We start from the raw sequence: 11,691 nt of genomic DNA, 5'->3' as shown, positions 1-11,691 counted from the left end.
CTTGAGGGATGTCCAACATAATCAACGCGTTGGTTCAGGTTGCTACCCTCACAGAACGGCCACATCGTTTGCTGCAGCCATCGCTAGCAAAAGCGCAGGCGAGCGCTCCTCAATAACTGTACTTTCGAACAATCAAGGCAGTGCAGTGGAAAAGATGACAGTCGCAGGTTTCGCATCGCCGCCTCCGCCAGGCAATTCAGGGGTGAGTCTGGTTAGCACGCCTTCGAGACCACCACCACCTCGGCTGCTATGGAGAGGCTCGCTTCTCCTCCCTGACGGAACTGCCTTGCCAGGCGTGGCCTTTGTCTCGCACAGCCACCCCCTCTCTTCCGGTGCAGTCACGCTGGAATCCGAGGGCAGGCCGTTTTCCAACACGAGAGAGGTGCAGCGGCCTGGGTTCGTTGACGAGGACGACGATCTCTCCACCAAAGTCATCGACGACCCGGCCATTGAGGCGGACCTGTGCTTGGCGCTCGAGATGGTTCGACACCGACCCCTTCGCATCCTCGGAACGGAGAAGGATACTCGAGGCATGGTAGTCGAAGGGAATTATTCGAAATCTAAGCCAACTGGTTATGGTGGCGACACAAAAAACATCGTCAAGTGGGAATACAGCATCGGGATGCGGATGTACATCGACCCAGAGGAGGAGCGAACATTGGATTACTTCGTAAGAAAATTCTGCGTAGATGAAGAAGTGAACAAATCCTGCCTGCGAAGCATTACAGGGGCTAGTCTGAAATGGGGTTTCCTCTATTGCAGCTGTGTCGGGGGACGTGTGTACATGCGTCTAACATCGTCATTGTGTCCCTCGAGCCGTCCCAAGCACTTCCCAGTCCCAGCCATTCGCGCACCTCCTCCGAACACTTCTCGTTTCCCATTTTACAGTCTGGCGCTTCCTCATCCTCATCGGCCCAAGAGCTTGCAATTTTTGCCGCATCGCGGTGTTCGAGCCACGTACATGCGCTTGACCTCGTTCTTGGACGCAAGGTGGTCAGAAAGGCGCGCACGCGTAAACACGGTGCCGATACCGGTTTTGGCTCAGATATGACATGCGCCCTTCCCAGACACCCCTTCTCCCCCCGTCCCGATGACCCCATGCCAAGAAGTGAGTCGATTTTGATGAAGGTGAGATGACGAAACATAAGGCTGAATTTGGAAAATTGATCGGTCCCACAGCAAATGCATTCATCACAAAACTCCAAACCCGGCCGCGTCAGCCCATGAGCAGAGTTGCCAGCAAGTCTGTCGGTAATTTTGCCGTTCCGCATGTCCCTGCCCTCTCGAGCAGCGATTTCGCTTGCAGTGGGTCTCTGAAAACAAGCACTTCGTCCTCAGACGTGAATCGCACTCCTAGTCTTTCGGACGGAGGCGGAGTGAACCCAGCTTTTAGCTCTGCCAGCGGCATGCGTGCACGCTCGACCATTGCACGGAAGACCGTCAGCTCTGGCTCCGCAATAGCCGCTGGGCTGTCCACAAGCGGCAAGCAGGGCAATACCCCTGGCAGGAGGGGAGAAAAGCGGCCGCCAAGGAAGGATCCTCTCCGACCTTCATCATACTCGTCCTCACTCCCAGGTGCGGGTGAGACGTCCCCGTCGGCTTCGCCATCACGGAAGCGTCACGCAGACACCATTCAGCTCGCGATTCCAGTGGCGAAACGCAGCTCCTCTCGCGCTGCATCCGCGACGCCCGGTCCCGATTCGCCTGTTTTGGGCGCGGCCAGTAGCATTGAGCTGCTTCGCGAAGGTATGTCGCACTGCCATTATCGTGAAGTCTGCGTAGACATGGACGCGGGCTCAGCGGGCACCATGCCTGTCACTAGCGCCTACAACACCATGGAGCAGAAGAACAGGACAACGATCAAGAAGCTGGTACATCATCAGTTGTTGGGCCGCGGGTACGAGAAGAACGATGCGGACTACATCGCATGCTACGGTGCAACTTGCTCGGGAACAGCCGTGGCGCTGCGACACGCACTTGCGAGCGTACCGGTCGACCGGGTCAGAGCTGCGACGCTGGTTCGCATGCATTTGGACCTGTACCTTGCGCCGACGCCAGTGGAAAGCGCCGCAAGCGGCACTGCGAAGGCAGAAACATCTTTCAAGACGGAATATGAAACGACACCGCGCGTCAAGCTAGAGTCGCGCCCTTGAACAATAGCCGGGTTGGCGCATTCGTTGTATGGTCCAGGCGCATTGTACATGCTTGTCAATAATCTAGGATCATCGGGTCGCCTCTGGGGCATACAATCAAAGCTCGTCCTTGCTGTGGCTTTCCTTGAGTGCCGCAGCGCGAGGGCCGAGAATGTCGAGAAGCTCGACTGGAGGAGTGCGCCAATAAAACAGAGTCGGTCATATCCTTGCTTCTGTAGCGGCTAATGCTGTGAAATCTTACCGTCAAAAACCAAGGTGGCTCCGCCGGGAATGGCTCCGCCAGCTCCACGGTCACCGTATCCAAGGTGCGGGGGAATTTTGAGCTTCCGCTTCTCGCCGATGCACATGTCCAGCAAGCCTGCGAGATAAAAGGCGGTGAGCATTGGCGATAATGAACGGTATCAGATGCACCTCGGAACTGTAGAAACACACCTTGCTCCCAGCCTTTGATGACTTGTCCGCTTCCAACTGTAGGAGTGGCAAAGGGGCTGATTTAGATCACGCTTCGGCAGGCAAGCATTTTACGAGTACGGTCATGACGGACGCACTAACGAAGTCCTGAGAATGGCGAGAATGGGTAAGCCATGATCCATTGGGCAAGCTGTAACCAACCCAGAAAATCTACTCACAAATGGCCCGCGCCCGACGGACGAGTCAAACTGCTTCCCGTCCCACTGTGACACACGCAAGAAAGGAACGACATTGAGGACAGACCCAAACGCTGGCGTGCACCGTGAACTCACAAGTTTGCCAGTGTAGTGCCTAGGATGACAGTCCAGCAACAACAGCAAGGACATGAGCCATCTTCATCAGACGCTGGACGTTCTTTCACCGGACCCACATTGAGAGCTTGTCACCGTTCTGCGATTTGATCTTGCACTCGGCATCTGGCACCCGTTGCGTAACTCCAATCTGTAGGGTCGTTGGCGGCTCCTTGGCTGCGAGCGCAGAGCCGGCCAGGCCAACGAGGCCGAGCGTCAGCGTTGAAAGCAGCATCGATCTCTTCATCTTGGATTTTTCTGTCCCTCGAATCTGCGACGATGGGCTTGCCTTGCACTTGGGGTGTACATGCAAGCGTTGCATCCATGTGGTGAATAGAAACAAGGATGGACGAGAAGAACGCGGGGAGGCGGTGGAGCGCTGGGAGTGGGATGGGGGAGACTGGCGCAGTGCCACCGCGAATGCATGTTCTCCCCATCCATTCTAACTTCACCTTGCGCTACCCTTCGTGTCCATGGGCACATGTCCATACGACGGGGTTATCTGGAAGCTTCAAGCAGCGCACGTCATCGGCTGCTGCTGTGGCCAAGACGAAACATCATGGCGGCTGCCGAGGTGAGCGCCCCAATGCCAGGTGCCGATGGCATCCAGCGTCTGCCACTCGCGTTGCCTATTACGTTAGATGTAACCGCGCTGCAGGCATCGCTGGCATCCATCGGTAACATCGAAGGCAGCGTCTCATCACAGCGCATCAACGCTCCCGATGCAGGCCTGATCGTCGCTATTTACACCTTCCTCGCGACAAAGCTCTCAAGTCTGCAAGGGGCCGCAGAGGCGCTCGAAGCAACGCGGGTAGAGGCATCGCGTCGCGAGATCGAGGTTGAGACCGCACTGAACGATGCTGAGCGAGCGCGGACGGAGGCAGAGCAGCGTGCCGAAGTCGCAACCACGGATGCGTTGTCTGCCAAAGCAGAGCAGGAGAAGCTCAGATCAGAGCTCCAAGGGGCCAGGTTGGAGCTGGACGCTGCTCGATCAACCAGCGAGTCCGGTGGAGAGGCCCAGACGCAGCTCCAACAGCGCATCGCTACGGCTCAACAGGAGAAACGAGACCTACTGGCTCTTCTGGATCGCGAGAAAGCAGATTCCGCGAGTCGTTCAGGTGAGGAAACTACACAAGCTGGAATCTTGTTCGGCATGCTGAATAACACCCTTGTAACGCCGAGTAGAGGAAGTGCAGTTACTCTCCGAGCGCCAGACGGAGTTGCGTGGTGAAGTTACTCGCCTATCATCAGAGCTGGCAGAGGCCAAGAGCAGCGAGAACAATCTTAGGGTATGCTTTGCCACTGGTTGGAAACGTCTCTAGCGTCTTTTGAGTTTGACAGTCTTCGTCCAAACCAACAGTACAAGGTGCAATCGCTGGAGCAAGAGCTAGCACTCGTGCGCCGCGACTCCGAGTGGGCACACGCGGAGCTGAAGACGATCACAGAGTCTGCAGCATCCTACCGCTCCAACAAGTCGGCAGAGCTCATCGCTCTTCAATCGGCATTCGACACGGCTCAGCAGAACCTTTCCTCAGCCAACACCAAATTGGTCAACGCTGAAGCCGCATACTCTGCTGCGACACTGCGCTTGAATGAGAATGCATCCAGGATCCAAGAGCTCACCACGCGACTTGCGGCCCAAGAGGAGTCATTTGCAGCTGAGATCGCGACGCAGAGCAAGCTGCACGATCTCTTGACGAAGCGCGCGAAAGATGCGCAGAAGCGCGAGCACGAGCTCGATACACATTGGCAGGATGCGGTCAAAGAGTTCGCTGAGAGGGAGGACAAGCTGCGGGAAGAGATCGAGTTGGAGAGAAATGCAAACGCAGGGCTGCAGAAGGAGAAAGAAGATCTTAAGCTTGCGTTGGATCGCCTGGCAGAAGGTGTGGGCATTGTGGACAGCTCAGGAGGCGCACTGGGGGGTGCAGAAAATGGTGAGCTAGATTCCTTCGACCAGAACAGCAGAGCGTCTACACCAGGAGCAAAGCGCTTCTCTGGCGTGGGTCTCAACACCTCGCTACTCATGTCACCGACTGCCGCGCTCGCCAGCAAACTGCAGCGCGGAGGCAAGTCCTTCACACAGGTCTATGCGGACTTCACACGGACCCAAGAAGAGCTGCGCAGAGAACGTCTCGAAACGCAACGGCTGGGTCAGGTGCTGGAAACAGTCTTTGAGGAGCTCCGCGTTCGCCAACCTGTCTTGCAGGCGCAGCGAGAAGAGACCGAGCACTTGCGGGAGGATCTCCAGGAGATGAGCGAGCGTGTTGCGAATCTTTGCGAAGAGAGAGACGTCAGCGAGAACGAACGCAAGCATCTCTCTCTCGAGGCGCAGCGACTGCGAATGGAGAACGATCTGGGCAACCGACAGCTGGCTGACCTCGGCCGCCAAGTCAGAAGCCTCACCCGAGAGATTATCATTCGAGATGACCCTTCGGCGGCATCGAGACTAGAAGACGACGGCAGTGCAATTCCAGAACCGATCGCTTCCGATGCTGAAGTGAATGAGACGCAAGCAGTCATCACCACTCAGCTTGTCACCTTCTCTTCTCTCACCGACCTCCTCGCCCAGAACCAACGTTTGCTTCGCGTCACTCGCGAGTTAGCTGGCAGGGTTGAGCAGGAGGAGCAAAAGCTGAGAGCTGCGCTGGAGAACAACGAGAACGAGGCTGTCTCTGAAGCAGCCGAGGTCATCGAGAACCTGAATGAAGAAATCAAGGCGGAGCGGTCGAAGTCAGAGGCACTGAAGCGCGAGAGGGACATGTTCCGCGCCATGATCAACTCGCGTACTGCAAACGGTGCGAACAGTGCTGCTGTCAATGGAGGTCAAACGGATGCAACAAGTAGCAGCGTGATGGCGCAAAGCCTTGCAAACCAATACTCGACTCTGCAGGCTCATTTCGAAGCTTACAAGGCCGAGGTGCGGCAAGACACGGAAATGCTCAAGGAAGATGTTGCCGATGCTCGCCAACAAGCCAGTCAAGCGGCTGTCCAAGCGGCACGCGAAAAGGCGAGCCGAGAGGCCACAGACGAGCGCTACCGCACTCTACAGCAGACATTTGACTTGCAGAAGAGCGAACTTGCCGAACTCAACAAGATCATGGGCACCCTCCGAGAAAACCTTGCGCGTCGCGATATGGCGGCACACAAGACAGAAGAGGAGCTGCTCAATGTTAAAGCTTCGCTTGAGCGGCTGCGCATCGAAGCTGCGAACCTGCGGGCGGAGAAGGACTTGCTCAAGAGTACGGAGTCACGCCTGCTAGAGGAGAGTCACGCGGTTGTGGCTGAGCGGACCAACCTCAGCGAACTCCTTCGCAACATCTCCAACACTCATAATGACATGGAACGATCAGCATCTGAACACAGGCGCAGAATGGAGGCGCAGATTGCTCATCTCGAGGAAGAGAGCAGGTCAGCGCGGGACAAGGCCGGCAAGAAGGAAGAGGAAGCGCGCATGGTCACCCTGCGCAAGGAGGTCGAGACGCGAGACTTGCAATCGCGTTTGGACAAGGCTACGGCAGAGGCATCATCTGCAAAGGAACAGCTTGCAGCCGTCAATACATCCCTTTCACACCTCAGAGCCAAGGCTGCCGACCTGCAGAAGCAGCTGACCGCTCGCGAGGAGAAGCTGGATGTATTTGAGCGACACAGTGCAGCAGCTTCCACGGGCGCTAGCAGCAGGAATGTTGCCGGCAGCTCGGGCAACCGCGAGCAAGAGCTCGAGATCACCCTCGCGGAACTGCGCAGCGAGCTTCGCAACGCGAACGTCGAGGTGGAGCAAGCCAAAGCGCATGTCGAGCAATACAAGGCTATCGCACAGGCAAACGAGGACTCTCTGGCACAGTTGCAGTCCACGTATGATCAGTTCAAAGCGGAGACTGATGCAGGCGTCGCTCAGAAAGATGTGAGTCCTGAAGGCAGCTCCGACTGTCATGATAAGATGCTGACACCCAGCATCCTCACCAGGCTGAGATCACTGTGCTGCGTACTCGTATCGAGGCCATCAGCAACGAGCTTACAGCGGCGCAAGACGAAGGCAGCATCGCAAGGCAAAACCTTGAGGCGCAACGCACAGAATTCGCAGCCGAGAAGCGCACGCTTGAAGACGCCATCGCTCAGCTCAGTAACCTTGAGGAACGCGTCGGCTCTGAGCAACAAGTGTTGCGCAGCGACGTGCAAAGGCAAGCCGAGTTGGCACGTGCAGCTCATGCCAAGTATGAGGCAGAACTCATGCTACATGCGGAGGACGTCAAGGCCCTCACTCAAGTCAAAGCGACGCTGGCGTCCGCAGAAGCACAGGTACGAGAGCTACAGAAGGATGTCGAGACTGTCCAAATCAATCTCACGGCATCACAGGTCAGCTGGGAAGAGCAAAAGTCGACACTTGAGAAAGAGCGACTCGACCTCAATAAGCGGATTGAGGACCTCACATCGCAGAATAATGTCCTGCACAACAGCCTTGAGTCCCTCACTTCCCAAGCCTCAGCCATTCAGTCCAGAGCTGAGACTTCGACTGATGGTGATACAAGTTTCAGCTCTTCGCCTATGGAAGAGCTTCGCGAGGTGATCAAATATCTTCGAAGGGAGAAGGAAATTGCTGAGCTTCAGATGAACCTCAATAAGCAAGAGGCAGCCAGATTGCGACAATCCCTTGACCATGCCAACCAAACGCTGGGGGAGTTGCACATGCAATTGTCTGAAGAGCGCTCGAAGAATGCTTCGACAGTTGAAAGTAGTGCGCAGCATGCCGAGCTTCTGGACAAGGTCAATCAGCTTAGCATCCTGCGCGAAAGCAACGCGACGTTGCGCGAGGAGACAGAACGCGCCAACAGGCGAGCGAGAGAGCTCGAGACCGCACTGAGCACGACAACCGCACAGATCGAGCCATTGAACGAGAGACTTCGGACGACACAGGTCGAGCTGGAGTCTCTTCAGGCGCAACTCAAATTGGTGCAAGAGGACAACAAGCGCTGGCAAGCACGTGCGCAGTCCATCCTGCAGCAGTACAACCAAGTCGACCCCGAAGAGATCAAGCGGCTGGAACAGCGCGCAACCGCTGCAGAAGCAGTGGCAGAAGAGGAGAAGAAAAAGGTCGTTGAACTCGAGGCTGCCAAGGCTCAAGGTGAAGAACGGTTCACGAAGTTACGTACTCAGACCATCGAACGCCTTAAAGAGCGAAATGACCAAGCTGCTAAGTATCAGGCCGAAATAGAGAGGCTCAAGGAGCAGGTCTCGAACGCGTCAAAAGACAGTGAAGCCCTGAAGGAGCGCGAGGCATCGCTTTCCACTGTGCAGGCCGATGTGAAAAGGCTACAAGAGGAGAATACGAAGCTGCAGGAGAAGAGTAACAAATTGCAACAGGAGATCAGTACATTGCAAGCTGCAGCCGCATCGATAGCCCAGCAACAAATGGAGGGAGGCGCCTCTGCAAACGCTGTGGCCGACGCCGTAGCCGAAGCTGAGAAGAAGTGGGAGGAAGAAAAGAGAGCTCTTAGCGAGGCCGCGACCTCCGCGAAGACAATGGAGCAGCAACACTTGTCGAAGGCGAGGACCGCAGTACAGGAGAAGGTGCGTCTTAGCTGACTTTGATTCGTATGCAGAGGCTCACTCGTTTGTTCAATTTCACAGAACACCGCAATGGTTGAGCGAGATGCTGCACAGGCAGCATTGAAGGCTGCACAAGCAGAGCAAGCGACTGCCAATGCTACAGCCATTGAGGAAGCCGTGACCAAGCGACTCACACAGCTGGGCGGCACGGAAGGTGGCGACCCAGCCACGGCGGCCACCGTCGCTTCTTTGCAGACCCGCATTGCTGAGCTCGAGGAGGAAGTGAAGAAGGCGAAGGAGGTTGCAGAGCTTGAGCAGCCCAAAATAAAAGCGGCCAATGCTGCCAAGATTGAGCAGCTGAAGAAAGAACATGACGAAAAGCTGCGTGCACGAGAGGCGAATCTGGCAACCAAATTTAGCGTGCAGCAAGCGCAGGCGGTGGAGGAAGCGGTCCAGAAAGCAACCGCAGCTGCCGCTGAGTCTGCTTCAGCGCCTAGCATTGAGAAGGTGGAGGCTGAGGTCCAGGCACGCTTGCAGAAGGTGGAGCAACAACGCGAAGAAGAACGTCAAGCGGCACTCAAGGCTGCGGTCGAAGCCAAGGCGGCCGAGCTGGCGAAAGAGCATGAGGAGGCGCTCAAGGCAAGGTTTGAAGCAGGCAAAGAAGAGGCCGGGCTGCGACACAAGCTGGTTCTATCGAAGAAGGACAAGCAGATTGCAACTTTGCAAGCTCAACTCGCGGAAGGCAAAGGCTCGGCGCTCACGGGCGATGGTGCTGGTTCTGTACCGGCGTCGCCAACAACTGGCGCAGCTCCAGCGGTGGTCAAGCCGGCAACAAGGGGCGGTGCCGTCGGGCGTGGGCGAGGACGTGGAGGCGCAGTCTCTGCGGCCGCCGGAGTTGGCAAGCGCAAAGCTGAGGATACTCCTGCAGCGGGCAGCCCGGGCGATACCGGTGCCGCCAAGAAGCCACGAGGGGGTGGTAGCATTGCTGTGCAGCGACCGACGCTTAAGAGGCCTGGCGCTGCAAAGGATTTGACGCAATAAAAATAAACGTGCTGTTCAATATATCTGTAATTTTCAATCTTATTGCACATCGCATTGTTTCAACTCTCTGCGCTTACTCAGATGAGTGCTTCAACCTCTCCCTCGTCCTCGTCGTCCCCTTCGCCGAAGGCGCTAGGATCAGACTTGGCGATCTCTCTGGTGGAAGTTGGCCAAGAGGAGGTTGATGACGTCCGCGCAGCGCAGCGCAGATCACGTTCCGGTGGCAATCGAGGCATTATGCGCAAGCGCGGCCGGCGAAGTCCGCGCCACACTCGAGTGCTCAAACAGAGAGCGATCGCGAAGATCAGTTGGCCAAGACCAAGGAGGCTGGTTATCGCATATGACGCGCCGGTTCGAAGAGCGAAAGCCGAGAGCGGTAGCAGCGCCACTTTCAAGATATCAGGCGCGCAGAGGAAGAACATGCGCAGCACCGCTTCAAAAAAAATGAGGCGCCTGTTGAAGAATCGATCGAGAAACGCTGCGGAGTTGTTTGCACTACGTGCTAGCGAGCTTTCGAACGCAACCAAGGTTTCATTCGCGGAATGGAAGCTCTCGTTAACGGAGCGAGTGAGTTCACCGACTTGTGTGTGCATCGACGCGAGGCCGTCTGACACGGCGAAAGTAGTAGCACGGAGGATCTGCAGGTGCCGGTCTATGTCGGAAACAGATTGCTGTGCTGTCAGGACGTCGCGGTGCAATGCAAATGTCGAGTCGGACGCTTGGCGCAATTCGGTAGAAACAGAGTAGCTCTGTTGTCGGAATTCTTGCAGGAGATTATCGAACGCTGCAAGCGTCCGATCTTGTGCTTTAAGCGCTGCTTGTTGCAGTTGGAATGCATGTGCGTTCACCGCGTTGCTGAGCTGCGCTTCCATCGAGCTTTGCACGCGTGGGATCAGCTCGGTGGCCAGGGCCGTCCCCGCCGCTTGGACAGCCTCCTGGTGTGCACGAGCCGCCGCCTCAATCGCTTCCGTCGCCTGCTCGCTGCTTGCCTCGAAGGCGTGCATACCTTGCGCTAAGCGAGTGACGAGCGCGTCGAGCAATTCAGCAGACCTCTTGTCGGCGCGCATATGCTGCTCGTCCCAAGCTCGCATCAAATCGTTGGCACGGCTGATGAAATCACGCTGTTGCTCAGATGCGGAGCGCCATAGCCGCTTGGCTTGGTCCACATCTTTGCTCCTTTGCAAGACGTGGCATTGGCGGTCAAAGTCCCGTGCATGGGAGATGTATGACGTCCACAGCTGTGGGGAGCGTGAAAGCGCCCTGTCATGTGCGAAGGAGAGCCTGTCTTTTGAGGTCCGTTCTTGTATGGATTCGTCTTGCAGAGACAAATAGCCGACTCACTCAACGCAGTGTTTCAGTGGCCCCTCAACCTCTGAGCCATGCATCCCAGATACATTGGACACCTCGTCGAGCAAGGAGGAACAGCATTCAGCCGGGGCCTTGAGCCCGGCACCCTCGATCTCGCACCGTGTAATTTCGATGCTGATGCGCATTCTCTCCAGCTGCGAAGGGCTATCCGCAGAGCTGCGCTCGTCAGTTCCAACGCTGGACGAGGTACAGCGCGATCGCAGAAACTTTGCTGCATGCTGCTGGCAATCAATCATATCTCGCTGAGAGGTAGTTTCGTCCAGCGGCACCAAGGCGCCGTCCCGCAAGTTGTCAGTGCTCCTTTGACTGGGTAAATCGCCCAGCACCTCCGCTTGTGGATGACCAGCACTCGCGTGTCGATTCTGGAAAAGCAGCAAGACTAAAAACACCGACCAATGGCCGGGCATTTTCGTTTGCATTGACGGGTGTCATCAGGGAAGGGTGCGCAACCTCGCATTGAAAGCCTCTCAAGACCTTCGTCTTGCACCCTAAAACAGATGAGAAGCGTGCGACTGAAGGTTCCGAAATCTTTAGGAACCGATGGGCAAAATATGTCGCATGCTCCTCATCAGCGCCTGGGGCCCTTAAGGACGGATGGTCTCAATTGCAGCGGCTAAAGTGCGACCCCACGGTGGGTGGTTGGGTGAAGTCATGCTAAAGGGCTTAACGTTGTGCTCAGCTGACCAAGCAACGGTGACGAACACGAGTCGGGCGTCGTCCTCCACAGCTGTATTGCACATATGACAGAACAACAAGCAGGTGGGAAAGCAGAAGCTAGGTTCTTCACAACTGAGATGAGGAATCGAGGGGCGACCTGAAGTAGA

General features: G+C 56.4%; 4 protein-coding genes across 4 annotated transcripts; 2 read left to right on the top strand and 2 right to left on the bottom strand.

Moving 5' to 3' along the window:
• Nucleotides 1-154: 154 nt before the first annotated feature.
• Nucleotides 155-2,153, top strand: K437DRAFT_267162 (uncharacterized protein; the record flags this gene model as incomplete). The annotated part of the gene is made up of 3 exons (XM_013389226.1): nucleotides 155-670; nucleotides 889-1,108; nucleotides 1,180-2,153. 3 exons carry the CDS (start codon nucleotides 155-157, stop codon nucleotides 2,151-2,153), a joined length of 1,710 nt encoding a protein of 569 aa, XP_013244680.1.
• On the bottom strand, nucleotides 1,799-3,215 carry K437DRAFT_254934 (uncharacterized protein). Its single transcript, XM_013389225.1, has 7 exons — nucleotides 2,995-3,215; nucleotides 2,897-2,915; nucleotides 2,783-2,827; nucleotides 2,702-2,711; nucleotides 2,586-2,621; nucleotides 2,395-2,511; nucleotides 1,799-2,320 (listed from the first exon to the last, which is right to left on the bottom strand). The coding sequence occupies exons 1-7, from the start codon at nucleotides 3,159-3,161 to the stop codon at nucleotides 2,250-2,252; spliced, it is 465 nt and encodes a 154-aa protein (XP_013244679.1). The 5' UTR covers nucleotides 3,162-3,215; the 3' UTR covers nucleotides 1,799-2,249.
• Nucleotides 3,032-9,524, top strand: K437DRAFT_254932 (uncharacterized protein). Its single transcript, XM_013389224.1, has 5 exons — nucleotides 3,032-4,032; nucleotides 4,100-4,203; nucleotides 4,275-6,815; nucleotides 6,878-8,479; nucleotides 8,540-9,524. Exons 1-5 carry the CDS (start codon nucleotides 3,474-3,476, stop codon nucleotides 9,497-9,499), a joined length of 5,766 nt encoding a protein of 1,921 aa, XP_013244678.1. The 5' UTR covers nucleotides 3,032-3,473; the 3' UTR covers nucleotides 9,500-9,524.
• A 2-nt stretch (nucleotides 9,525-9,526) lies between these two features.
• On the bottom strand, nucleotides 9,527-11,637 carry K437DRAFT_254931 (uncharacterized protein). Its single transcript, XM_013389223.1, has 2 exons — nucleotides 10,841-11,637; nucleotides 9,527-10,759 (listed from the first exon to the last, which is right to left on the bottom strand). The coding sequence occupies exons 1-2, from the start codon at nucleotides 11,272-11,274 to the stop codon at nucleotides 9,577-9,579; spliced, it is 1,617 nt and encodes a 538-aa protein (XP_013244677.1). The 5' UTR covers nucleotides 11,275-11,637; the 3' UTR covers nucleotides 9,527-9,576.
• Between the last annotated feature and the right edge of the window lie 54 nt (nucleotides 11,638-11,691).

Source organism: Tilletiaria anomala (assembly GCF_000711695.1).
Source record: "Tilletiaria anomala UBC 951 chromosome Unknown K437scaffold_17, whole genome shotgun sequence".
Taxonomy (NCBI): domain Eukaryota; kingdom Fungi; phylum Basidiomycota; class Exobasidiomycetes; order Georgefischeriales; family Tilletiariaceae; genus Tilletiaria; species Tilletiaria anomala.
This window is presented reverse-complemented; position numbering and strand designations above follow the sequence as displayed.

Coding starts and splice junctions, on each gene's coding strand:
- K437DRAFT_254934 (XM_013389225.1), bottom strand. CDS start 3,161: ATGAAGAGATCGATGCTGCTTTCAACGCTGACGCTCGGCCTCGTTGGC. Junction 2,512..2,585: donor CATCAAAGGCTGGGAGCAAG/GTGTGTTTCTAC, acceptor TTTATCTCGCAG/GCTTGCTGGACATGTGCATC. Junction 2,321..2,394: donor AGCCACCTTGGTTTTTGACG/GTAAGATTTCAC, acceptor GCACTCCTCCAG/TCGAGCTTCTCGACATTCTC.
- K437DRAFT_254932 (XM_013389224.1), top strand. CDS start 3,474: ATGGCGGCTGCCGAGGTGAGCGCCCCAATGCCAGGTGCCGATGGCATC. Junction 4,204..4,274: donor GCAGCGAGAACAATCTTAGG/GTATGCTTTGCC, acceptor CCAAACCAACAG/TACAAGGTGCAATCGCTGGA. Junction 8,480..8,539: donor GGACCGCAGTACAGGAGAAG/GTGCGTCTTAGC, acceptor TCAATTTCACAG/AACACCGCAATGGTTGAGCG.
- K437DRAFT_254931 (XM_013389223.1), bottom strand. CDS start 11,274: ATGCCCGGCCATTGGTCGGTGTTTTTAGTCTTGCTGCTTTTCCAGAAT. Junction 10,760..10,840: donor CCACTGAAACACTGCGTTGA/GTGAGTCGGCTA, acceptor CGCACATGACAG/GGCGCTTTCACGCTCCCCAC.